The sequence below is a fragment of the Chamaea fasciata genome, unplaced genomic scaffold, assembly GCF_029207755.1.
Source record: "Chamaea fasciata isolate MVZ Bird 193981 ecotype frontalis unplaced genomic scaffold, bChaFas1.0.hap1 SCAF_3, whole genome shotgun sequence".
Lineage (NCBI taxonomy): Eukaryota > Metazoa > Chordata > Aves > Passeriformes > Sylviidae > Chamaea > Chamaea fasciata.
The window spans coordinates 101,923,919-101,951,269 of NW_027094088.1; the positions used below are offsets into that span (position 1 = coordinate 101,923,919).

The following is a 27,351-nucleotide window of genomic DNA, read 5'->3' on the forward strand; positions in this document are numbered from 1 at the left end:
CGGGGGGCGCGCACGGGCCGGGGCGGAACGCGCGGCGCGGCGGCTCCTGCGCCCAGCCGGCCCCATAAAGCGGCGACCGGGCTGCGCGCCTGCGCCCTGCGGTGTTCGCGTGCTCCCAGGGCCAAGATGGCGGCGTTCTCGGGTACGTGTCGCGGGGGCTCGGCCCTGAGGGAGCCTCTCGCCTCTGCCCGCCGGCTCCCGGGCTCCCTGCGGCGCCGGGGGAAGCTCCTCGGGCCGCCCTCCCGGCCTGGCCCGCGGTAGAGTGTGGCTGACTGTGTATCAGGCTGGAGGTTGCGAGGCCTGTGGGGGATGTATGCGCCTGTCCCCGTGTCGTCGGGCTTCTCTAGGCTGTGAGAAGTGGTTATCGGAATGGTTTTACAGCATCATTCCTTATGGTGACTGGTTTCAGTAACAGGAGGTTTATCATAATTGTTTTCTGTATAGCAGTGGATAATAACTGGCTTTTTATAAGAGAAGCTCTGGTTGGTGCAAAATATATATACTATATAAACTCTATATGTGTATGTAATAGTATACTGTAATCCAAAAGCTTACTATTAAAGGAGGAAGCATCACTCTTAGTGTCCCCTTTCAGATATTTGTAGAAATAGGCAGCCAGCCAAGGTCAGAGCTCTGTAAAGTTTCAATGTTTGTGGGATTTTTAATTTGTTCCTTTTAACTGAACTTTGCATCTTACCATGGGGGACAATGCTGAAGCTTCTTCCCGAGATCTAGAGAACAGTTTAGATGTTATACAGCAGGATTAATTTGGATGGAGTTGAGGAAAATGTTATGGTGTCACTGTTTGATTCAATTCTTGTAATTTATGTTGAATTAAACTGTGTGAGTTAGAAGTATATGGGAAAAAATATGTATGGATTAGTTTCTAACTTGCAATCAGTAGGAATTGATTTTGATTGCTGTTGGCTTTGTTGCTTGTGCAGATTGCCAGCTTTTGTAGAAGTACAGGCTAGTGCTTGAAAATATTAAAATTTCCTGAAATTACATTACTAATAAAACACGTTTCTTACAGCATTTTTATTATAGCAAATGGAAAAACACTTTTTGGCTGCACACACCCATCTGCAGTAGCTCAGCTCAGTGTGTGTCCTTGTGCATGCTGTGTGTGAAACACCGTGTGTAAAACCTCTGCTTGGTGCATGCTTATAGTTGAAGGAATTGATTGAGAGTAACCTTATGTACCCAAAGAGATGACCAGCAGATAAACTGTTATTTTGATGGTGTGCTACCATCATTTGAGTTGCCTGGGATCCACTTTGCTCTTGCCTGTATTGAATAGCTGCAGGTTCCTTTCGTTTTCCTTTTTAAATGTGGAGGATTTGTTTATCAACATGCAGGCGTTTTGCTCTGTATTTAACTTGTGTCTGAGGTAAACCATCAGACCTTGATATGAGTTTGCCAGAAGGGCTATCCAAGAAAAAAAACCTTTCAAAGTGAAGGTAATTAATAACTTTATCAAAATGAAAGCATTGTCTTTTTATTGTACATGCTATAAGTAGGTCAGACAAAATTTGGTCCTTGTAGGATACAGGTTTTTTCTACTGTTTGCTACTCAACCATAGAGAAAGTTGGCCATTTGTGGTTAACAAAGCCTTCCCTGTTGTCTGCATAGGCAGTTTCCTTAAAGGTGCAAAGATAAGTTCCTTGCCCTGGAACTGGTTCTCTGTTCCCAGTGTGTTTGCTTTGCTGCTGTGTCTGTACCTGCCCCTGTATATGCCTGACTTACTCTGCTCTAGGTGGGGACAGCTCTCAAAGCTGCCTGTGGGAAAGGTAGAACATTTCTGTCAGTGGGTGTGAAGGCTGCACATGCTGTTGCCAGAAAGAGTGGTTTTCCCTGGTTCTGTCTGTAGCTGGAAGTGTGGATGCTTGGGCAATGTGAGGTTAATAACACTGCTTGATCCTTTTTTACTTGTCTTACAGAAATGGGTGTTATGCCTGAGATCGCTCAAGCTGTGGAGGAGATGGACTGGCTGTAAGTAGGAGTGTGGCAAGCTCTCATTTGCCTTTCAGCAATGTATGACATGTTTGTTAAAGCACCTCTGCTGTCACATTAAAGCAAAGTGGATGTGTGTTTTCCTCTGGCATTGCACTTCTCTGTAATGTGAAGGACTGAAAAATACAAACTGTGGCTGCAGTGATAACATTTAAACTTGGATAAGCAGAGCACGACTTCTTATGCTTCACTTGTTTTGTTTCACAAAAGGCTCTGTGCCTCTGGATTATTTACGATATATCATGGGGTTATTAGATGAAATACTGTCACATAAATGATGCTAGTTTAGTACGTTTTCCAGACTGTGGTCTATGACTCTGTTTTTCGAACTTAATGCTTGTGTGTCAGTCTCCTAAAAATGTTGTTATTCTTATGTTTGGTTACTTGTTTGGCCAAAATGTTCTTTCTTCAGAGTTTGTTTCGAATTGTCATTCAGAATGTGGTCAATATGGACAAACTTAACGTATGTAGTTCTTCTCATATAAATGGTATTGATTAGCTGTGATTGTCTGGAAATCCTGGTTACGTTTAGTTATTTTTAATTCCTTCTCCAGTTTTGAACAGGAATCACGTAAATAAGGGCTTGCTTTAAAGAAAAACTAACTTAAAGAGAGGAAGACAAGGAATATATAGTTAATAAGTTTCTTTTATAGTTTAGCATAGTGATATGAGATGGAGCCTCTTATCAAGGTGCAGCTGAATCTGCTTCAAGCTAGGAGGAATAGCAGTTACCTACTTTACCTTGTAGATGGCTATGGTTTCTGTAAATTTCTATATAAGTAAAAAATTCTTTTTCAACTTACGTAGAACATTACCTTGTATTAATGTGTTCTTTTCTGTAGTCTCCCTACAGATATCCAAGCAGAGTCCATCCCGTTGATCTTGGGAGGTGGTGATGTACTTATGGTATGTATGCAGGGTAGCCTTATTCATCGAAATCCTGTGTCTTTTAATTGTTGGTTGTGTGGTGAATTTTTGTTCTTTCCAGATAGGTCTGTAGTTAGACTAGCTCTCCTGTCCTACTTTAACAGAAAGTATATTCTTCAGGTAAAAGCTGCTTTGAATTCCTGGTGTTTTTCCAGCCGTTCTTGCAAGTGAAATCTGTGGGTAGGAGGCTTTATTTTTTGACTTCTTGACAGGCACTGCTGCATGAATGAGGGCTGTCTGATCTCACATACTCTCCTTTTGTCTGTAAATACCTGACACAGCTCTGTATGGAGCATGGCTGATACTGCCTAAGCCAATGCTGCAGTATCAATAACCTTGTAAGTATCAGACTAGTATGCCTTGTTCATCGTGTCTTTTAGGGATCTCTCTGTTCTTGATTCCATAAACCAAAATAATACTTCCTAAAAAATAAATGTAGTTTATCAAAATAGAATTCTAGAGCAGTCCTTACAGTCCTGGTTAAACTCTTGTATTTTTCTTCCTATAGGCTGCTGAAACCGGGAGTGGAAAAACTGGTGTAAGTAATAAAATTTAAGTTAGCAGGAGGTAGAAGTCTTTAAGTGGTGAGAGATGTTGTGTATGCATATATGTAGAGAGAATGTGTATCTGTGTTGAAACATTACTGAAAATAGTCTTTACCAACATACACGTAGGAATGCATTTTAGCGATTCTAGCTGTGGGTATTGCACCTGAAAACAAGGGTGGAAATAAGTGTATAACTTGTAAATAAAAGTAACTTTTCATTTTAGGCTTTCAGCATTCCAGTTATCCAGATTGTTTATGAAACACTGAAAGACCAAATGGAAGGCAAGAAGGGAAAAGCCACTATTAAAACTGGAGGGGCAGGTAAGTTTTTATGTCACACTCCTTAAATTCTAAACTTTTCTAACTCATGTTGATTTTGTTACTTTTAAGAGCAACATTTACCTGCCATTCTATAAGGGTTTTTTTTCCATAATTTGAGATAATGTAACTAGAATATCATCATTCAGTGATTTATTAAACGGTGAATATGAATTTACTGGTGGAATCATGGAAAGAACTGGTGTGCATCTGACTGCAGACTCTTAGTAATGCTCTTGTTTTCAGCTTGAGGCTGGCTGATCCACACCTTGCTTTCCAGCATTCTTCTGAAAGCCATACTAGGTTAAAGTCTTGTGAGATGTGAAATGGTGGTGATATCCACCTTAAAAGAAGTTTAAAACATCTTTCTGTTGCAGGAATAGGTGAGACCAGCTGTGGTACCATGGAGTTGGTTTGGGTCTCTTAAGTGAGCTTGAGCAGAAAGCTCTTCTAGGCTCAAACATATTTTTATGTGGCTGGGGTAACAGTGTAGGATCTTTCAATTCTGGTGTGCTGAGTAGAGCTGTTGTATTGCTTTTGGTACCTGCCTAGGTTTGGAATTGAATAGCAACGTCTTGGGTTGCTACAGTTTGTTCTAGTAAACGCTGAATTAGCAGGAAATGTGCAGGGCCAGAACTCAGCCAAATGGAATGGATTGTAGCCATGATAATATCTTCACAGTATTTGAGAGTCTATTGTACATCCATTTAATTAAGCTTGGAACTATAAAGCCAATAGCCATGTCCAGTCTGTGGTATTGGTAAGATTGAGTTTTCTGTAAGTACACAAACAGTGCACAAACAATGCACAAACAATGTTCTGAAGACGTTATAGAAGTTGTCATCATTATAACCACTGCTACACTGGTGACAGTAAAGTCAACATTAAAAAAAAAAGAAAAAAAGTTAAAATAAAATCCTCCTTGAGAGAATGTAATATGAATACACAAATACACTCAGTAAACCTAATTTGAAATGACATCTTTTATTATCATGTATGGATTTTATTACAGCATGTTGTTGGGCATGTGAAAAATGAAGTTAGAAATTCTGTGTACATGTATCTTAGCTCCTTAGTAATGGCATTTTAACTTACAGCCTGAAAAATACCTTAATGTAAGCTTGGAACAGAAATGGCAAATAATGCATTTCAAATTTGTTGTTCTTAGTATAGTTTTGAATATTTTCTATCTGAATTTGATTGTGGTTGTGTGAAACTGCCTTATTTTATAAAAGTCTTCATTGTTTTTGATTGCATTTTAGGTAACTTAATCTGTGTTCTCCTTAATGGAATAATCTGAACTTCCATAGAATACCTTTGCATTAAGCATTTGTGCCCCTCCTTCAGATTGTAGGCCTTCATTTTGATCTCATATGAATTTCATTGGAACAAAGCTATTTCCAAGAAAAACCAAGCCAAACACTGTAGAAACAATTTGAACTTCTAATTTGAGGTTTTCAGGCTTGCTTTGTTGATTTAATGCTTTTTCTGTTACTTTCTTTCAAACTTAGTGCTCAATAAATGGCAAATGAACCCCTATGACAGAGGATCAGCTTTTGGTGAGTAGTCCTGCTGTTCACTTGAGAATATTTGCTTGGTAAAAAAGAATAAACTAGAGGAAAGCATGCATAAAATTTTATTCTAAGAGCAGTTAGGCAATTTCTTTAACTAAAACTGTCTCGTAATTTTCAGCAATTGGATCGGATGGCCTGTGTTGTCAAAGCAGAGAGATAAAAGAATGGCATGGATGCAGAGCAACTAGAGGCGTGACGAAAGGTAGATGTAAAGTGATGTGTTTTGTGTTACTGTTCTAGAAAAGTTTCAGCTGAAATACCTGCTTGTCAGCCATTGTTAACGTAGGTGGTTGCATTAAAAACTTTCTATCCATCTGACCAAATTTAGTAGCTTAAGATTTGGAAATGACAAATAGCCCTGTTTTGCTCTCCTTGTGTTGTTAATTACTTTTTCCCTGATAGTGATGCCTGGAAGTAGAACAAAAACCTTCCCAAACAATGTTAAAATGATAATAGGAAAGCCAATTTTTACTTGAAAGCCTTCAGGTACACAGTGTGGTGGAAACCACACCCCAAATTAGATTCATACAATTTTATAAGATTGGGCAGTTAGAATATCCAGCCAATATTGTCCAGTTAGAGGAGCAGTTGGTTAGGTAAACCTCCCTGCTGAGTTCTGCCCCATTGGAGTCTTCTCCCCTGGTCTTCTGACTCTACCTTTATGATGTCTACAATACATGGTACAAAATAAAATATCATTGGTAAACTAATAAGCAAGATTAAACAAGATTTTAGGAATGCATCAAAAAGTTTGTTCACTGTGGGAAAGAAAGCTGGAAAAGTACTAGAAGTTATACCTAGACATTTAACAGTCTACTAAGCAACAAATACACAAAGTATACATAGAAATAAAAATCTTCAGGCATCAATAGGAGACTGAGTTGGAGGAGGCAGAATCATAACTAACATTCATGAGAATGCATTTATTTTTAGGAAATGGCTAAGCACACAGTGCTTTGAGTTGTTTCCTCACAGACTTCAACCAGATGTGTGCATGCAAAAATTTCATGGTTCTGTGGTTGTAGCAATAGTCAAGAGGTCAATGCTAACACTTGACTTAGAAGCAGAGTCATCCTGATACTGCAGTGGTTCTGGGTGTGTGTTCAGAAAGACCCTAAACAGTCTCCTTTCATGGGGTGTGCAGATAATTCTGTAGACTCTATGTACATGACAGCCAGCTGGATATGCATCAAGGGGCACAGGCAGTTGTTGATGCTGGGGCATGCTCTGGTGGTCTGGTACTGATTCTGCAGAACCTCATGTCCTGAGTTTATCAGTTCCTGTGCATTCAGTAGGGTATGCATATTCTCTCTTACTTGTCACTCCTTTAGAGCCTTTCACACACTACCTTTCAGCGGGTACTTTGTCTCTTTTGTCTGCTCCTTCTTCATTATATACATAGGTACACACACAACCTTTTCACACAAACACAGTAGGGGATTTTATGACACTTTTAGCAGGACTGGGAATGTTAGATTTGTATGGGCTTGGAAGGAGCAAGACTGTACCAGCTTAATGAATTTGGGTATTGTATTAGAGCCTTTCTTTTTCTTTTAAAGGAAAATACTACTATGAAGTTTCCTGTCATGACCAAGGTTTGTGCAGAGTTGGTTGGTCAACTATGCAGGCTTCACTAGATCTGGGTGAGTTTCCTGTTGAAGAACCTATAGGTAGTTTTATATTTACATGGAATGGGTGGAATCTTGTTCTGGTGTTGCAGAGAATGGACTCCTTGGGAAGGATCCTAATATCAGAGAGTTGAAAGTGTTTTGTGTAACTATTTTGCTTCCTGTAAGGGCAGGTCTTTGGTGGTGGCAGTGTTTTCTTGTCCTTTGTGACTTTTTGCCTTATATGTCCTTTTCTTCTTTTTTTTTTTTTTTTTTTTTTTTTTTTTTTTTTTTTTTTTTTTTTTTTTTTTTATATGAAGATGACTGGAGACTAGTAAAATAGTTAAATGTACTGCTGCAAAAGTACTAGTTTGGTGTACATCTGGATCAGAAATCTTTACTTAGCACTGTGTATTATTTGTTTATGTGGTAGTGTTGGAGATTTCAGTTGCTAATACCAAGAGGAAAAAGCATAAGCTGTCAACCAAAAGATAAAAGCCTATTGTCTTGTCTTTAGGCACTGATAAATTTGGCTTTGGCTTTGGTGGCACTGGTAAGAAATCTCACAACAAGCAATTTGACAGCTATGGTGAGGTAAGCTTGAATTGCATTTGGTAGAAATATTAGAAGTTTTGCATGTTAGTGCTGTTACAATCAACTGTCTTTTGAAGTAGTGCTCACTGAGCAAAAGTACAATGGAACATTGAAGTGTTTTTGTTTAAAATCTTATTAAGAGATTAAACAAAAGCAGTTATAAGCTTGAGACGTGATAGTGGTTAGACTGCAATTGTATCTATTCTTATTTAGAAGTTAAAATTCTGCTATGTGTTACAGATTAACGGTTTACTGACCTCTTAAGATTTGTCTTGACTTACTTCAGTTTTAGCTTAAATAGATCAACCTCTCTGGATACATTGTGAACATCCAAGTGACAGCATTGTATTCTGTTTACTAAAAATTAAAATAGAAGTAATAGCACAACTCTGTAATCTGTCAAAATGTATTATTAATTGCTATTAAGACATAGTAGTTAGCGCTACTTCTGACTATTGAGTTGGGTTTGCCATTATCTTAATGTACATTTCTGAAGTGTCTGCTGGGAATGTCTGTAGTGTTTTTTGGGTAGTGTAGCAGTAGAATTGAGATGTTTAAACATAATTTTTATAAATGAATATTACAGCAGAAACTCAAGTCTTTTTGTGGTAATAGTGAACTCAATGTCATAAAACTGGCAACTCTTACGACTGCTGTAGCTTGTTAAATAGTGACTCTTGATTAGAAGCACTTTATAATACATAAATGTTATTGAACACCTTTAACAAATTTCAAGATATTTAAACAAAGAACTTAAGTATACATAACATGCATATAGTGTCATCTTCGAGTTAGTCTTTTATTATAGTTAAAATACAGGTTTCTGATGCCATGTTTGGTGTTCTAAGCTTAGATTTACATTGACTATTAAATACATGGCTAATGTGCTTTTCCATAATGCAAAATACTTCCAGGTAAATTATTTAAATTTGTCGTTGTGTTTGGTTTTTGAAGTAAATTTAAAGCAACAATAAATGTTTAAATATCTAAGCTCAACTGGAGAGTTTACTGAAGACTTGTGTTCAAATAAAAATGTGTTCTATTTACAGCGATCTTACTAAAATAAATGGAACTTGCTTGATTTCTCTCAAGAATCAGCATTTATTAGGGAGAGGTGGGAAAACTAAAAGCTGACAGAATATAAGCACTAAGTCTTCTTAATGCACTGAAAATGTCTTAGCTTCACAAACCTCTTTTTTTTGCAGGAATTCACTATGCATGATACGATTGGATGTTATCTGGACACAGAAAAAGGACAAATAAAATTTTCCAAAAATGGTGAGTTTATTCTCTTTCTTTGGAATTTTGTTTGGATATTTTCACTGTGGGGGAGGAGAGAGGGAGAGGTACTCTCACACTTGCAGAGTCTGACTGAACTAACCCTATTTCCAGGGAAGGACCTTGGCCTTGCATTTGAAATCCCAGCACATATAAGGAACCAAGCACTTTTTGCAGCTTGTGTACTGAAGGTAACAGGAATATTACAGATGTCCAGGATGATTATAATTTTTCTGGGCTTCTTAATGAGCTATTTAAGCATAAAATTTGCATAGCCACCTGCAGTTGTGCATGTAAAGTCAGTTTTCTTTGGTTTACCAGTATTCATTACTGAAGTAATACTGTGTGTGTGTTAGCTTTGAGTACCACTTAAGTTAAATGTTTAAATTCAAATTTTAATCTTGAGTTTATAGGTAGAACAGCATGGGTAACTAATTCCTAATAACAGTGCCATGTTCTTTGTATTAAACTTTGCTATACTGCCATTTGGCAGATACAAGCAAATAGCTTGAAAGTCAGCTTTCCTGTTTCACTTGTTCTGAACTCAAACATTACTGTAATGTAATACTGTTTCTTTCTGAGTAAGTCTGTCTCTCAAGCAGTAAAGATTTTAGCAAAACCTTTCAGTGGTTAGAGAAATGTACAACTTCAGAAAAAACGCTTTGGTTTGTTTGAGGTTTTTTTGAATTCCAGCAGCTTGGGGAAGAGGAATGTATAAGGTGGGAGAAGACAAGACCTCCCCTATCTCCTTGTCTATCTGTTTTGTTCATTATTGAGTTGTTTCTCATTTTATGTGGTCTCTTGAATCTATTTGTATGACACAACTTTCTTGAAACCTAGAATGCTGAATTGAAATTCAATTTTGGTGAAGAAGATTTCAAGTTTCCACCAAAAGATGGCTATGTTGGTCTTTGCAAGGCTCCTGAGGGTAGTGTTGTAAAATCACAACACTCAGGTAGGTTAGATTTCTACCAACTTCTCTTGTTTCTGTACTCAGGTTGTGAAGTATGCCAGATTTTCTTACTCTTAAAACACCAATAGTCTTTAATATTTTGAATTTAGAAGTACATCAGATAAGAGAAGTCCAACTAAGATTTTCAACGGTGTTATCATAAAAATGTGTGTGTTGTCTTTATGCCTCAGAATAGAATGGGTTATCCTGCAAGACCAGTGCATCCGCTTGTAGGTTCTGAACATTATTCTGAAGTTACTCATAATTGAGAGAGAAATTACATCACCTCCTAATGGAGCATTTATCATTATTAGGTTTTAATTGCTAATAAAAAATCCAAATCTCTTTCCAGTAAAAACTTGCGGAATAGGAATGTAGTTTGTCTTAATGGTGATTTTTTTTTTCCCCACTTAGGAAATGCGCAAGTGGTTCAAGCACAGAACCTTCCAAATGCTCCAAAGGCATTGATTGTAGAACCGTCAAGAGAGCTGGCAGAACAAACTTTGAACAATGTGAAGCAGTTCAAAAAATATGTTGATAATCCCAAATTAAGGTAATAGTGAATTTGTTAGTTGCATTTATGGTTATATGGTACATATAGGTTATATATTTTCCATGGATGTAACTTCATGGGGAGATGGGCAGGGTAGGGGGTTCTCCTTTTAGCTAAGTGAAGCATAATCTGCAGTGTTGCTAATAATATCAGTAATCATCTGCTACCAACCAAATTTCTGACTTTTCAACTACAGTTAGACCACTTAGGGAGTTTTTGGTGTGTTTTATCTGTGAACTGCCCTTTTGTTGTACAATAAATTTGGTGGGTAGGCTTTTTTTTTAATTATCAGTGACAACTAGTGTAGTACTTCTCATGCTTGGCTAAAAACATTACTTGCTTACTGCCCTTCTTTCCTAAGTATTTCCTATGCCCCCGTCTCCCTCTGCCCCCTCATTTAGTTTGTTTTTCATCTCCATCAAATAGTTATATACAGGGTCTGCTCTCTTTAATTAATGTGCTTACAGGACAAATTATGAAGATGCAATTCTGAAAATTGAATCTTCTATTAGCTGTTTTGGTTTTAAGTTGTCTCTGCCTTGACTGTGCTTCTAAAATATAAACATCTGCCAATTCTAAACAGCAATCTGTTTATAAGAGTGCATTTACTGGAATTGCTGGGACTAAGCAATAGAAATGGACAAACTACAATGAAAGATTTATTTAGTTTACTGTTATTTGCATTTCTAACTTTCAAGGACACAGGAAACTTTATTGAGCTAAGTTACATTATTTTTGAGATTAAGAAACATTTTTTTGTAACATTAGATTGGTTAAGGTGCTAATTTGTTTAATACAACAGTGATAAAGTAATCACATTCAAATACAGTTTGGTAACAAAGTTTTCACTTGAATTGAAATACAGTACACTGCATGTGAAAGGATGAATTTCAGAATTAATGTTTCCTATTATATTCTTAAAAGTATTGTTCGGAGCTGTTAATTGTCAGCTATCAATAAAAGAATCAGTCTTCAGACAGATGTTTAGTGTACCTTCTGAAAATGAATGGGTAAATGTCAAATACATTGATGTAATTTTAGGGAACTGCTAATTATTGGTGGAGTTGCTGCAAGAGATCAACTCTCTGTACTGGAACAAGGTGTAAGTTGTATTTTTTCATCATTTTCATTCATTGATTTATTAGTTTGTGTTCTGAGTAATTTATGATGTTGCCAAAGGATATTAATGGTGGTAACTTATGTAATAAGAATAATAAATATGTTAAAAAAAAAAAAATAGCAAGCTCATGTTGCACCAGTCTCACAGTTGTTCCTTTATTTCCATGTCAATACAAGTACTTACAATACTTGGGCTAATTCTGTTGAAGCCTGAGTATTCCTGAAAATCTTAAAATAAAGGTGTAATGGTTTGCCATTAGTCCTTAACCAACAAGAGAGTTTTCCTATTAACTTCTGTTCCATGTTTTTGTGAATAAAAATAGTCTGCAGTTATCAAGATGAACCTACACTACAAACCAGTCCTACATAAGGGGAAGCGGTCTGTTTTCAGCAGCATGGAATGTACAATTGATTCAATCACAATTTAGGGAGAACAGAGTCACAGGGTCATGTTTTTTATTTAAGACTCACTTTTGGAAGTGAAAACACATCACTATTGATAAATTTTCTAGTAGTTCTAGCTGCGAAAATACAAATTTTCTGTTAAGCCCACTTGAACTGGAAGATTATTCGACTTCCATGTGAATGTTAAATTCTTGATTGTGAACCCTCCTGTCTGGCAAAATTTTAAGTTATTTGTGTAGTTACAGACTTTGTATCCTTCCACCATGAGAAAAATTTACCCCCATTTAAAAACAAATCTGTTTGTTTGCTTTAGATAACAAAATTACACAGCTTGGGGTTCAAGGAAGGAAGAAAGGGGCGCAGCACTTCCCAAATAAGGGAAGGCTTCCTCCCTAAGGTAGATTCTGCTAGTAAAATGACTGTAGAACCAAAATGCAGGTTGCCCAGAGAGGGAGTTGTGGGATCCCTTTCCAGAAGGGTACTGAAAATTGTATTAGGCAGCTACCTGAAGTAACTTGGAAATTGTCCTTGGTTTGCATGTGAAGGTGGGGAGTGGAGACCAGGTGTTCTCATGAGATCCCTCCAACTCAAGTTACTGTAGGATTTTATAAAGTTATGATTAATAGAAGATAAAGCATTATACTGATAATTGTCTCATAATGTTAACCTTAGATAAAACTTTTAATGCCTCTAGTTAGTTACAGGACCAACCCATACTCTTTATGAACTTCATAGGTGGATATTGTTGTTGGAACTCCTGGAAGGCTGGATGACTTGGTCTCAACGGGGAAGATTAATTTATCTCAAGTTAGATTCCTGGTTCTGGATGAAGCTGTATGTAGAGAACTAAGTGCTACTTAAATTCTGTTCTTAAATGCAAAATGATATTTGCAAAAAAAAAAAGTTAAAACATTATTGTTCTGTGGTATTTGATAATTCAGTTGGAACAGTTAAATATGTGTAGGCTGTTCCAGCTTAATCCTCTCATTGTTTGCAACCATAGTAACCTACTTTTTTTTCACCTATCCTCATAGTCTCTCTGTTAAATCTGTTTGGAATTTTTCTGATAGAAAAATATATTTCAAATTGTATTTACAAGGTACTGAAGTCTGTCCCTGTCGGGAACTCAAAGGACAAAGACAAAATATAAGTGTTAGTTAACCCAGCAGGTCTTGAAGCCAGTGAACACTGTCTCAAGTCACTGTGAAATAAGGGCATCTCTCTGATCTGTTGTAGTACAACTAAATATTCACAAAGATCAAATGCCTGGGCTGTTAGCTACAAGTAGCTGCTGAGCTGCTTGTGAAGCACAGCAGCTATAGTGTAAATGCTCCACATTTTTACTGGGCTTTTTCTCCTTGGTAGTAGTATCCCTGCCATGCATTGACCTGTCCAGCTCATTAAATGCAAGAACTTCTGAGAGTAGGAGTATATTGCTTATCTAACTCAAGTGTAAAGACTGAGAAATGAGAGAGAAGATTTGCAGCTTCATCTCTTTTATTTCATCCCCATGTAGGATGGCCTTCTTCTCCAAGGTTATTCAGATTTCATAAACAGGATCCACAGTCAGATTCCTCAGATAACCTCAGATGGAAAGAGGCTTCAGGTATAAAATGTTTGTGATTTGGGGTTGTTGTGGGGAGTTTTTTGTTGTTTATTTGTTTGGATTTTTTTTTTTTTGAGTGCATGGTGCTCTGCTTTCAGTTTTTGACTATTATTTGACATGAAGCATGCTTCTTTGAAGTGGAATTTGCTCAATCTCTTGTCCAAAACTAACACGTGTTCAGTGAGTTCAGTAATTGCCTGTGGGTAATGTATTTTTAGTATCCTAGATGTTGAAGCCTAATATTCAGCAGTTTTCAATTTAATTTGAATTATTTTATATATAAATATAGCAAAACATGACAACATAATTTGTGATTTCTAATGTGTTAATAATCTTGATTTATCAACTTTCAATAGTTTTACTTTCTTCCTACTGATGTATTGGCTCTTTATGAGAGAATAGTTAAGCAATTTATTTTGTGTCCTGACTCTTGCCAGCTGAATGGTTCCTATGATGAGGAAATCCAGACGCTTTCTGCTGTGCTACATTATGCTATTCAACTACATAGCATTCATCCACTTCTACTCCCACCTTTTTGGACTGGGAGGATCTTATCTTCAGTAGTATCCATGTGACTCTTTTCTTCTCAGGTGATTGTGTGCTCTGCAACACTGCATTCTTTTGATGTGAAGAAACTATCTGAAAAAATCATGCATTTTCCTACCTGGGTTGATTTGAAAGGAGAGGATTCTGTCCCTGAAACTGTACACCATGTAGTTGTGCCTGTAAATCCCAAAGCTGATAAACTCTGGGAAAGGCTTGGCAAGAATCATATCAGAGTAAGTGGAAATTGAGGTTATTTGTCCATGTTTGCTTATTTAACCTTCAGAACAGGGACCTAATGTTGAAGGCTATTGAAACAGCTTAATCTGAAATGGTTTGTTCCATGGTAGTCAGCATCGTATCAGTTATGTCATAACACTGTTTCAGAACAGCTCAGTATTAAAAACATGGCCGAGGAAGAGCTTGACAGAGTAACAGTCTGATTTGCACCAGAGAGCAATGGCACTGTGCTTTTTCACTCTTTTCACAGCTAATGGTCCGTGGCCTAACAGTACTAAGTTCCTCTTTTCTGACTTGGCAGAAGGACATAAACCTGCCAAGATGGATCATTCTGTATGGTAGTTGTGTCTCCAACCCCTGTGAGATCAGTAGATTTTACAGGAATGGATTTCATATCAGACTGCATTTGAGCGTTTGAGTCTCTAGATTCTACAGTCACCTGACACCAATTCATGTGAGAAGGTGCTGGTTGTTCAGGTCTTTAATATTCAAGTTCTGAATAACCTGGAACCATATTTTGTTCTTGGCAGCTCTGATGCAGTTACAAGTTTATAGGTTTTCTTAATCCCTCTTTGTCTGGAGCCTCTGTTTGTCACATGTTAGTACCTTTTCATAAAGTCTTAGTATATGTTTATTTCTTTTGGATTTTAAGTTTTTATCTGTTTCAGCCTAGCATAGGGGAGAAGATAAGGAACTACTGTTTATGTGATTTAACTATATTTTACAATATCTCTTTATTCAGGTTTGTTTGGGTGTTTTTTTAATTCTTCTTTGTGCAAAGTGTTTCCTATCCAGTGTCTACATAAATTGTTTTTTTGCCCTTTTTTATGAATAAGTTTTGTGTGCCTAAACACAAGACTTTCCTTTAGCTAAAGGTAGGTAAACTTGGCTGGTGTGAGAACAGAATGCTAAGATTACTTTTAAACTTTTATTTCTTCCTAGTTACAAGTTAATAGAGTTAAGTATTTCTCTGTGAAGAGTGGACTGCTGACTTGAGGGGCTTTTTTGTTTGTGTTTTTCCTAGACTGATGAAGTACATGCAAAAGACAATACACGACCTGGCGCTAACACTCCAGGTAATGAGCAACTTTAAGAAGTAATTTGTGAAATTTTTGTAAATGCTTTGAAGTGAAGGTAAATTGTAGTAGATACTTGTCTTGAGTCATGTTCCTCCAAAATTTTATTTCTACATTCTCATAGTCCTGAAGAGAAATGTGTTTCTGTACCTGGAAAGTGGGAAAGAGACTTGAATATATATTTTGCAGATTTGTAGACTAGTGTTTGTTGGTGTGTACAAGCAACCTGAAACTTCTGAGTGCTTTTGTTCTTTCTGTATTTTATTACCTTGGAGCACAGGAGTATGGAGGGGAGTGGTAGAAACTGAAGGTTTAGCTAACTTGCTCTAGTAATAAAAGTTTACCTGTTTATTCAAAGGCTGGAGAACTTCAGGTATGCAGTTCAAAGGTTCTTCATATTTTTAAACAATTGAAGTGAAATAACTTCTCTATTTTTATTTAGAAATGTGGTCTGAAGCTATTAAAATCCTAAAAGGAGAATACACTGTTCGGGCAATCAAAGAGCACAAGATGGACCAAGCCATTATTTTCTGCAGGACTAAAATAGACTGTGATAATATGGAGCAATACTTCATCCAACAGGGCGGAGGTAATGCTTTCATGTCAACCGTACTCAGCTCACTTTTCTCACTTCTGTGTTTTTTCAACACCAAATTTGTGTGATAGAGGTCATCAGTACTGGGACACAGCACAAATAAAATTTGGCTTCAGTTTTTTTACATACTGACTGGGCATAAAATTCAGGGGTTTGTAGCAGGCAGCTGCAGGGATGCCCTTTGTGAAAGAAAGCAATGAACTGTCTTGTACCTGTTTCAGATAGTTCTGAAATAAATGGAAACCCGTCATGCACCAAAATCTGAACCAGTGAGAAGATATATGGTGCTTGTGCTGAAACATACTAGTAAAATTAAGACTTTGGTAAGGGCAGGAGACAGGGAAAGAAATGTTCACACATAAGAAGACGTAGAAGGAGAAATGTGCAATAAAACACAAACAGTGAAAGGGATGTGTGAGGAGAAAGGTGAAGACAGACATTTGTAGAAATGGGGAAATTTAGAGCAGGAAAGATTAAGGAGAAATGCCTGCACAGAAGTGCTCTGGGGAGGAGCAAGAAAGACTGTTCCACTACTTATCTTGAGTATTTTTTCTGCCCCAATGCTTGTGAAATTTTTTGCCCATGAAATTTTTTCCAGTTCTGTATGGTTCTGTCATAATTTATATGTGATGTTATTAATGCATATAAATTCTTTCAGGCCCTGATAGGAAGGGACATCAATTCTCATGTGTCTGTCTCCATGGTGATAGAAAACCTCAAGAAAGAAAGCAAAACCTGGAAAGATTTAAGGTGATGCAGCAGATTCTTGAATGCTTTTTCCTCACCTCCTAATACCTGAATTCATATGTTAATTTGTGTTCCTAGTTCTCCATTTAAATTACATTGCACTCAAATGCTCTGTGTCCCACTTCCTGAAATTGTGAGGCACATTTTCTGTAGGTGGAAGTCAGTACTGGTAATCAGTATGATCTTTGTGAGTTTGAATTCAGAAGATAGTGGGCTTACTTTGAAATAAAACCCCAACTTTAAACTATAAAAATTACATTGGGTTTTAAAGTCTCTAGTGTTTGATTACTTTAAAAAAAAGTTAAAATATTTCAGTTTAGTTTTGATTAAGCCATTTATTGACTTTTACTTGCCTTATGCTGTTGGGGGAAGAAACAAAGATGTAAATTCACCAAGTTATTCATGCTTTATTTGAAGTGTTCCTAAATGTACAGAGACTTCAAGCTGAAGTAAGTGCAAAGGACTGTGGTTTCATTGCTTGGGATTTTGTTTGCTGTATTTAGTACACCACTTCATTACAACTCTGTTTTCGCAGAGAGGAGATGTCCGTTTCTTGATCTGCACAGATGTTGCTGCTAGAGGAATTGATATTCATGGCGTTCCATATGGTAAGACATAGTTCTTTAAACTTAGGCTATTGAATTGCACTGGAGCTTCAATATATTTGCAGTCCTGTCCAGTAGTTAAAATAAATATATGACCTATAGCATAAATTTAAGAGACATAGATGTTAAAGGCTTTTAAACTTGGCAATATTTAATTTGGTTATTCACCATAAGTTCTCAAATACCTGATAATGTTCTGCATTTTTGGAAATTGTTCATTCGGTTTTCCATTCTTGCCAAAAAGTAACCAGGGTGAAAGCAGCTGGAGAGTGAGAGCCTTTATTGTGGGTATTGCGGGTTACACCTGTAACTGTTGTAATGACTGTAAAGTATGTACATAGGCTAAGGAGAGGAATTGCAATCAAAATCATATTTTAGATGTCTGACCTTAGCTCATATATTTTTTAAAAAAAAAAAATCTTGTGTTCTCTGTGGACTGTGCCTGTCTTACACAGTTATCAACGTGACACTCCCTGATGAAAAACAGAACTATGTTCATCGAATTGGGAGAGTCGGCAGAGCTGAGAGGTACGTGTGTGTTCAGAGCAGTCACCAGGTTTTCTTGGTGTTTTTTGTTGTTGTTTCACAAGGTGGCAATAGTTACTGAAATAGATTTCTCCCTTTCTTTTCCCGTGATATTTCAGGATGGGTTTGGCAATATCCCTTGTGGCAAAAGAGAAAGAAAAGGTAATTATTATACTCCAAAGCAAAGATGAACAGACACTATTTACTGAAGTTCAGTCCACAGCTGCTCTCTGACCTTCTTGTCCTGCATTGAAAAACTGCTTGTTTGTCCATGCTTAATTGAAGGAGAAGTTAAACAGATGCCTGAATTCTTTTTCATTCTATAATCAGTCAAAATGAATGTACTAAACTCTATTTCACAAAGTTTAGAAGTTGTTTTCCATTATTTCTAGGTTTGGTATCATGTATGCAGTAGTCGTGGAAAAGGGTGTTATAACACTAGACTGAAGGAAGAAGGTGGTTGTACCATATGGTACAATGAGATGCAGGTAAGCATTTTGCTTAAATGTTCCCTAATTCCTCTAAAAGACTCAGGAATGAAGTTCTTGTTTCACCTGTGTAGTTGAAGTTAGGGTGTTTATAACCTTTGGTTCCATTTAAAGAAGAAATTAGAAAACTTTTCAAGGTATATGTTCTCTAAGTTGTGTAATTTTGAAAACTTATTTTAATATTCCCACCCAATTTTGTTGAAGTTGTATGTTCAGCTTCCTTACAGTCTTCCTAACCAAAATCTGTTAAGATTTAGAGGGTGTTAGTTATGCACTTCTGTTTAGATTTGTAAAACTGTCACTTAAAACTATTGTTTCTCTAACCTGGAAATAGCTTGTCACTTAAGTAGGTTTTCATTGGGATTTGTATACCAGCTATGAATGCATGTTAAAAATCAATACTTCCCTTCTTTCTCTAATAAAGAAAGGCAAATACACCTCATCTGTGGTAAAAATAAGCTTGGACTATGGGCTCTTTATTATAAAGTAGCCTCATTCATACAAGTAGGGTAGTGAATGAAATAAAGACTTCTAGGTAGGGTAAAACCATACTGAAATTGTACATAAACTTGTATAGTCCAAGGTAATAAAAACATGTTAGTCTTCCGTATCTGTGACCAAATTGTTCTCTGTACCATTCCTGTCCGAACTACTCAAATGTGACTGTTTAGAATACTAGTTTGACTAGTCTTGACCACAAGAGTACTTAGAGTTTTTTTTTCTTAGTTGCTGGGGGAGATTGAAGAACACTTGAACTGCACTATTGCCCAAGTTGAGCCAGACATAAAAGTACCGGTGGATGATTTTGATGGGAAAGTCACATATGGGCAGAAAAGAGCTCTGGGCGGTAAGAATGAACTGCTCTCGAGTTCCCTTGCTATGCAGTACTCAGCTTTCTGCTTGTCTCCTGTGTAACTACAGAATAATAGGTTATAAATAAATTAGTAATAGAGTATAAATAAATGGATTATAAAAAGCTGCTAGTTCTTTGCTAGCTTCTGCATTAGTTATATGGAGCCTACGGGTTGCGAGTGACAAGAGCGTGTACCTGTTTTGGTTGGTTTGTGCTTTTTTTAACAAAGTAATTAACTTTCTGAATGACTGTGGTTGGGCATTGTTAGTGCTGCTGAAAAATGGCTTTGAATGTGTGATTTAGATTGTCTCTTTTGGCAGGTGGACTGTATAAAGGCCATGTGGATATTCTGGCACCTACGGTACAAGAGTTGGCTGCCCTTGAAAAGGAGGCTCAGACATCTTTCTTGCATCTTGGCTATCTTCCTAACCAGCTGTTCAGAACATTCTAATTGTGCCACTCTGGAGAGAAGGCTTGAGTTAATAAATGCTCTGCCCTGCAAATGCAAAAATCACATACTGTCTCTGAGAAGAAGTAGTTAGAAAACGATTGAAACTAAATATAATTCTTGCATGAGGAACAGAGTGTTCAACGCTGTTAACTTTGAGTTAGCTGTTCTCCTAATAAAATAAAACAAGTCAAAGCTGAAATGGTTTTGTTTGGTTTTTTTTGCCTTAAAGGATTAATTTGCAGAATCATTCTTTGCCTGGTTTAATTTATTTTAAGTACAAGAGTAGTTGGGAGGAGAGTTTTATATTTCTATTTATTTATATTTAAAAATAATTATTTGTCTACTGTAAATTTTTAGTGCTGGGCTGACTAAAGATACATTCATATTCATTCAGACAGCTTACATTTAAGATACTAAATAAAAAAACCCAGATCTCAAGCATGTGTTTGAAGCTCTTTGTTATCCTAAACCCCTACATCTAGGCTAATAACTGCATTTTGATTCTGTAGTTCTAGACTTATCAAAATTAATGATTCTTAAATTTCTGAAATGAATTGTACAGTATTGAAGCAGTATTGTTATAAATATTTCTATAACACTGTTGAATTTATAGGGGAGTACCATGTGAGTATCAAACCATTTCATAAAACTGCAGGAAAAGCTTTTTCATGCAGCAGTTTTGGCTGAAGTATTTAATGCCTCATATGCTGCTTTCAGACAGGTTGAATTTGTTCATATAAAGTTACTGCAATCTGGTTTGGAATTTCTTTTTAGCTTTTTTCCCTCTAGTGACTCTTCTAATGGTAATTAGAAAGTTCGGTGACTTTGCCTGCAAGTTGTCCTCCAAATATCTCCGGTCATTGAATGCCAGACAGCCACAAATCCAAGTGAAGTTTTGCCTTTGTTGTGAAGTCTTTTCACAGAACATTCCATCCACTTGCAAAAAGCAGTGACAATTTAAACTCAGGTTGAGCAAATAATTGTTTGTAGTGTTACCTGGAGAGGGCAGACTGAGAGACCCAGGGATTGTAATAAACAGATTTCTCATTAATTTAAACAAAGCATTACATTTACAGCAATTTGTGATATTACTTGATCCCAAGGAGAGGGGAGTTTACATGACATGCTTATTAGAGCTTGGGAAGAAAAGTTCTGTCATGTGTTGCATTGGTCTTGTCAGACAAAAGTAATGAAATCTGTCAACCATAAGCCAGTTGCAATTAATTTATTGCAATGCATAAAATTATTTAGATACAGAAGAAATCGGATCATTCATGTTTACCAGTTGAAGCTGAGATTAAAATCAGTTTCATCTAGTTTAGACATATATCTTGGGAAGTATTTTTGAATCACAGGGAGATGGTGGATGGATGGAATCAAAGCCTTAGGAGTGTTGATCTTTTTGTTGAAATGTGACATTCTACATTTGCTACATTTCTCAAGTGCTGGTATCTTAGAAGATTTGCTGTTGGGTATCCAAACTTCAGTGAATTACAAATCATGACTATTTAGGGCTGAAAAAAATATGCTAAAAATGAAAATTACTTCAGGCATATAACCTCGGCATGTCAGTTTTACCTAAAATTTGTATTTTCTTGGTGCTGGAGCTGAATTTACTACAATGGCCTGACTTATACTTGCTTTCAAAAGGGTTTTGCTGATAGGCCTTCAAAGGCATAAAGGAGGTACAGGGCAGTTTCTGGTTGAGAGGATTCAAAGGCTGTGTGAGATGTCAAGAACTTAACTGTATCTTGTGCTAAATGGCAGAAAATGCCCACTGCTGTAATCGGTAATCTCTAGCGAAAGTACTTAGATCAGATGACATATAAGCTAGCAGTTGTTTTAAGGGGTCTGGTTTGGGGTTTTTATATTACTTCCAGTTACTGCTATGTTAAACTACTAAGATGGAGTTTACTGGTAAACTTGACATTTTTTTTCAGAAAGCAAGTATGGCTATTAAAAATCAATCTTAAAAGCAAAATGTTGAATGGAATTACACCAAATTAAGTTCAGACAATTTTCCCTGATGTGATGTTCTCTGCTTCTTGTTATTTTTATTTGGGAATGAACATGCCTTTACACCTAGTTACAGGAAGCGGTATCTAGATAGACTGGCATGATTCCAGTTAAAAGTTTTAACTGCCTCTCTTGAACCAAGCACTGACTTGCTTTCACACCAGTCAAGCGATGAAGATGTTTTTTGTACTGGATGTTAAAAGTCAACAGCTGCCTAAGAAAAAAAAAAAATCAGCATCTGGTGATGTTGAACATCCCATGGGAATGTTCCAAGTGATTGGGAAAAAAAAAAAAATCACGTAGAAATCAAGATACCTACTTGTGCGTATTTCTAAAGGTAAATGCGCAGGTAGGCTGCAGGGCTGGACTGGGTTCCGGAGTCGCTTCGGCTGCTCGCCCTTCGCCGAGCCGTGCCCATGTGGTGGTGCTCGTGTCTCGCGTATGCCCCTTCCCGCACCAGCCTGCTGCTTCCAACTGGGTCAATTACATTCTCCTATTTTTTTTTCTCTTTAGAAACAAACAAACTCCTAAACAAAAAAGAACTTAAAGCTATTAGAGCTGTTTGTGTGGAACACAAACTCACAATGAAGGGCCCTTGCTTCACCGCCTGACTTCTTGTCGAGGCTTGAATAAACATGCAGTGTGCCGTTCTGATTGTTAATCCACTAGCTTCTGCTTTAGAGGGCTTGCTCCTTGTCTGGGTACAAAGCTAATTCTTGCTACTGTGCATGTCAAAACTGTATTTATTTTTTTTTCTCAGTGCTGATTTCTAGAGTTCACAAACTGAAAACAAAAACAAAAAATAGGCTTTCATAAGTGCCCCTGGCAATATTTGTTGCAATTTACTGGTGTCAAAATTGTAAGCAAATCTCATGTAGGCATTCTTGCTGTGCTTCAACTTTTCTGACCAAAAGGCAGGAATATGGGAAATTCAAGATTTTCCTGAGTAAAATAAACAAAATATAAATTCTACTTTAAACCTTTGTGGGTTTTTCTTTTTTTTGTTGTTGTTGTTTTTTGGTTTTTTAGTTATAGTCTAATAATAGTCATAAAATTGGCTTAGGGAGATATTATTGTTTGGTGTTTTGAGTTTATCACTTGCTTATTGGAGCACCTTGTTCAATAGGTTTTTTGTTTTGGTTTTTTTTTTTTACTAATTTGCTTTAGCACAATGTCTTTGAGAGAACTCACATTCTTATTGGATGATTAACTATTCATTTATAACTACTGGTAGTAATCTTTCTTTGTTTTCCTTTACACTCCAATAAAGGTTCCTTTTATGGAAGGGAAAAGGATACAGATGGTGTTTGCCACTCAGTGTCCAAACTGCTGAGCTGGGGCCCCCTTTTAGCAAGCTCCAAAAGCAGGAGTTTGCTGGTCTCTCATGCTTTAAGTATGGTTCTGTTTTGCTACTGTGAAAGCAGACAAAATTGCTGCTGGCAACACAGACGTGTACTTTAGTCTTCTCATGTTTATGGAATCACACATACAAATAAACGTGCCTGGTCTATTTGAAGAGGTAATTGGCCTGTGGTCACTACCATATGTGAATATGTATGTAATGCAGTAAGCTGGGCTCCTGCTTAAGCCAGATAGCAAAATAGCTGCATTTCAATTCGATTAGGGATATGTAAGAAAGAGGAAAAATGGGCAGAAGATTCAACCACTCTGCCTTGCATCCCTATTTGTAGGTAGGGAAAAATGTAACAGCTAGACACACTTTGATAAACCCTTTGTCACTGCAAGTACACCACCACTTGACTGTTGACAAAATGAACTTACGCAAGGGGTGAGGGAGTTCAAAACTTGTCTTGTGTAAGGAGTTTGCTACAATAATACTTTTTCCACATGTAGCTCAAAAGCAAAAAGTTGCTGCTTTTCAGAGTTGCTACTTGTTGCAGTAACTAATGCATTAAGTGAATGATGAGCAGGGTCTTTATCACTTCTTATTAAAATTTGTCTAAAACTCACTGTGCTTCTTGCAGTGATTTTTGTCTGTATCTCTTGGTTTCTCACAAATGTGTCCAGATCCACACATGGAAAAACTGAGGTAAAGAGACGTAGCAATCTGCTGAATGTCAGCCAGGACTAGCAAGAATTGTCATCATATCTTTGCAGCAGTAGTATGTTAAATGCTGTTTCAAGATACTCAGCACATGAATGAATCAGTTTTTTTTCATAATGGTTGTTATTATGTGAGAACATAAAGGTACATTCATGAAGTGTATCCCATGACTGCTGAGCACTGCTGCTTATTGGACTGCCTAGGATGTATAGCAGAAAATTTCTCTTGTCCAGAAGGGATTTTCGTGATTTCATATTTAGCAGAAAAATTAAAAATACAAACAGCTAGCTTAATACATGGAGAACAGATTGCTGTAATTCAGAATATAGCTAACATTGAGTTAACACTGTCGTGGGTGACAGGATAATCTTGCCACTCCAGAAATTACAAGTCTCCTTTCTGTAGGTGTTATGTTGGACCTGTCAGTGCTGGACAGAAAATTCAAGTACCCTGTCTAAACAGCAGGAAGAGCTTGTGTTTAGACAACTGAAACCATCCCCTGTGTAAAACAGAGAAGAATTTAAAAATTCTAGCACCTATGGAAACATCACAGTATTTACATTTCTTAAACTGCATTGCCTCTTCAGTTTGCTGTCTTTGGAGAGCACTAAAATGTTGTGGAATTGTCCAGTGGTACCTCTCTTCTGTTTGTTGATTGTTGCAATACACAAAACTCATTGAGGATTTGGATGGTATCAGTTAGAACCATCCTTCCACAGATGCCTTGTTGGGAGCCAGCATCCTTTAAACAGAAGCTGTAATGGTGTTAGAATTAATTCAACTTACTATATCAGCAATGAAAAATATCATGTAGGATAACAAAATAATAATTGAACTTACATCCAAATTGCTTTAGCTGGCATTTCTGACTCTTTGGTGTATATCAGTATTACAAGTAGCTGCTCTGTTATTTAGGTTTTAAGCAATGTATTCTGTTCTGTTCTATTCTACTAAAAACTTTTGTGGTTGTTTTTGTATTATTGTAGTTCCACTGAACAATAATGGTATTTTGAATGAAGTGATTCAAAATAGGAAGTTGAGAATTGTTAGTATACAGCATATGCAGTAATGCTTTAACCAGCCCTGTACCAAATGCAGTAATGAGGCGTTGATGCAGGTTTGAGTGGTTTTTATTGAGTCAACCTTTTCTGGAAAAAAAACCAAACCTTGCTATGCTCTTCCTTATAGCAAGAATTTAAGCCGTGTTTGGCTGAAATGGTCAAAAAGAAGTAAGTTCTACAAAACAATACTCTATTCACCTCTAAGCACTGACTTTTTGTGGTAATTCTAATGGCCTAAAACAGTGAGAACAGAATTGATATTCAGTTTAAAAATTGTAAAATAGTCTGAAGTCATCTGTAGTTTTCTGTCAGCAGTCCAAACTTTGGTTAGGAGTTTTGCCAACGGCCATTGTTGCCAGGTGATGCTTTTAACTACGGACTGCATTTAGTCCAAGTTTCTAAAACTAAGTAGTGCTTAGTATATGGTAAATGTATCAATTTTTTCTGTATTTTCTTGCTAAGGTTTAACTTTTCTGGTACATATGTTCAAACAGCTTTTCCTGATGGGTTAAATATAGTCTTTATATCAAAAGGAGGAAAAAGTTTGTTGTTAGTCTTTCCATATTAAACTTGGGTTTTTCTCCTGAATAATGCCGGTGGTATCAGAGGCTTCCTCCATGTGTTTTACTTATCTCATTTATCGTGTAGGTAACTTATGTAAATGCTGTGCTTCAGGATGCGGGCTCCTTAAAAAAGCAGGAAATCCCTGGGAAACTGTCCAAGTAAACACTGCACAGGCTACTGAAACAATCAGAAGTACGGGTTTGTATATGAAATATTTTCATCAAGCCTATATAATACCCCCTTAAAGTTGTCTCTTTTTTTGTAAGGCATCCAATAAAGTGACCTTTCTACTCATTAGACCCTGTGTGCATCCAGTTGCCTCTCCTGTTACCCTACTGATGAAAAGTGAGTTTACTTTTATTCCTGTGTCAACAGGATTGTTTCCATGGTGGCTTTTAGTTTACAGCTCTTGAAAATCAGCCATGGGCTGGGGAGAAAATGTATCAGGGTAAGATAAGGAAGAAATCCAAACTCTGTAAATTAAAGAAGAAATGCAAATCAAATCCTGATTGAGACCTAAATTGCCAGCATGAAAATAATCTTCCATATAAGTGTTTCCATAAGTGACATGATTTGGGGTAATTAGGTTTGTGGTGCCCAAATACGCTGTGGTTTTAAGGTTATGATCTTCAGAGATCAGTGTCTTACAATCTTAAATCTATGTGATAATCTTGACTACTCAAATCAACATGCAGCAAATACAAATTCTCTTTATTCTCTTGCATACTACTATTGTCGAAGGCAAATTAAAATAATGTGGTTTGATATGCCATGATGAAAAATCCTCTCACTGAAGCATCTGTGTTTCAACAAGATGTCAATCTCTGTAGCTCATTCACAAATCCCAACCTTGGCTACATTCTGGTTCACATTAGGTTTGTACTGAACAAAATAGAGTGTAACCAAAGTAAGCAGGAAGCAATTCTACCCCCAAATAAGGCTATTCCAGTGTTTTAAAGTGTTTAATAAAAAACTTAACTAATTGCCAACTCAGGTAGAACTTAGGGAATGCTATTGTTTCTCTTTTTGTATAGTGATGCTCAGTTGTTCAAAGCGTCACATCCAACAGCCACAATTTCTCAGGCAATACTTACCAAACTCAAGCCTCTAAATCATTTACTTGAAGAAATCCCCAACTCCACCAGACTATTTCCTGCATTAAACTAATTAACCTTCAGACAGAAATTAGGTCTTTCAGAGGTGGTTGTTTCCTAAGAGAGCAGCCACAGCACTCCCGACAACTGTTTGATGTGGAGAAAGAAAGTTTTAAAGAAGAAGTTAATTTTCAGAGGTGCTGCTGCTATGAGAAACAATTTTCAGTCTTACATGTGTTCTTGGCTTATCTTAGTTATATTGTTAAATGTTTTTTTTTTCTTTTTATTGTGTTGGCATCAAGTACTTTGTTTTTTTTGCCATACAGATACAATTTTGCAGAATAAAACATAAGGTTTTATTCTGCAAAGTTTTCATTTTAAAAGGTATTATATACATATCATTTTATAGGACCAATATCAGGAATTTGCTTTAGTTCTAATAATTTAATCTGTTCCTTTAAACTAGAAAAAACTGGAGGGGGAAGATAGCAGTGGGCAAGGATAGCCCATACAAGGCTTGGTCTGATACAGTGTTGTGGAAAGTTTTTACTTGGAGATCTGCTTACACCATCTGTGTGTCATGACTAATCACTGTCTTTTTTTTTTTATGAACTGACCCTATTTCAGCCTTCACTTTGCATGATGCACCACATTCTTAGTTCACCTGCCTGTGCCAGGTGCTGTGTTATTGCTTTCCCTTACCTGTGGTTTATGGAGTGTGCACAAGGGAAGACCAAAGATATCTGCCAGGTGAGGCGGGAGGGTATAACAGGACAATATTCCTCCCAGAACTCTTGCTAGATGAGACCTAAGAAGAGGCAAAATTAAGAGCAGCAGTGGAATGGTACCGTAAATCATTCTACATTTGACTGGGGGAAAAATGGTGAATCAATCACATGGCACAGTCTGCACTATTCTTCTAAAGCTCTTGTTT

General features: G+C 36.9%; 1 protein-coding gene across 1 annotated transcript; it reads left to right on the top strand.

Annotated features, from left to right (window-relative positions):
• The first annotated feature begins 106 nt into the window (after positions 1–106).
• DDX1 (DEAD-box helicase 1) lies at positions 107–19,816 on the top strand. The gene is made up of 26 exons (XM_066179946.1): positions 107–142; positions 1,942–1,993; positions 2,857–2,920; positions 3,450–3,479; positions 3,713–3,809; positions 5,318–5,365; positions 5,499–5,582; positions 6,940–7,023; positions 7,505–7,581; positions 8,787–8,859; positions 8,974–9,050; positions 9,700–9,814; positions 10,226–10,364; positions 11,406–11,466; positions 12,624–12,722; positions 13,405–13,494; positions 14,085–14,273; positions 15,302–15,353; positions 15,796–15,942; positions 16,607–16,698; positions 17,231–17,303; positions 17,756–17,828; positions 17,945–17,987; positions 18,218–18,313; positions 19,040–19,160; positions 19,487–19,816. Exons 1-26 carry the CDS (start codon positions 127–129, stop codon positions 19,615–19,617), a joined length of 2,223 nt encoding a protein of 740 aa, XP_066036043.1. The 5' UTR covers positions 107–126; the 3' UTR covers positions 19,618–19,816.
• The last annotated feature ends 7,535 nt before the right edge of the window (positions 19,817–27,351 follow it).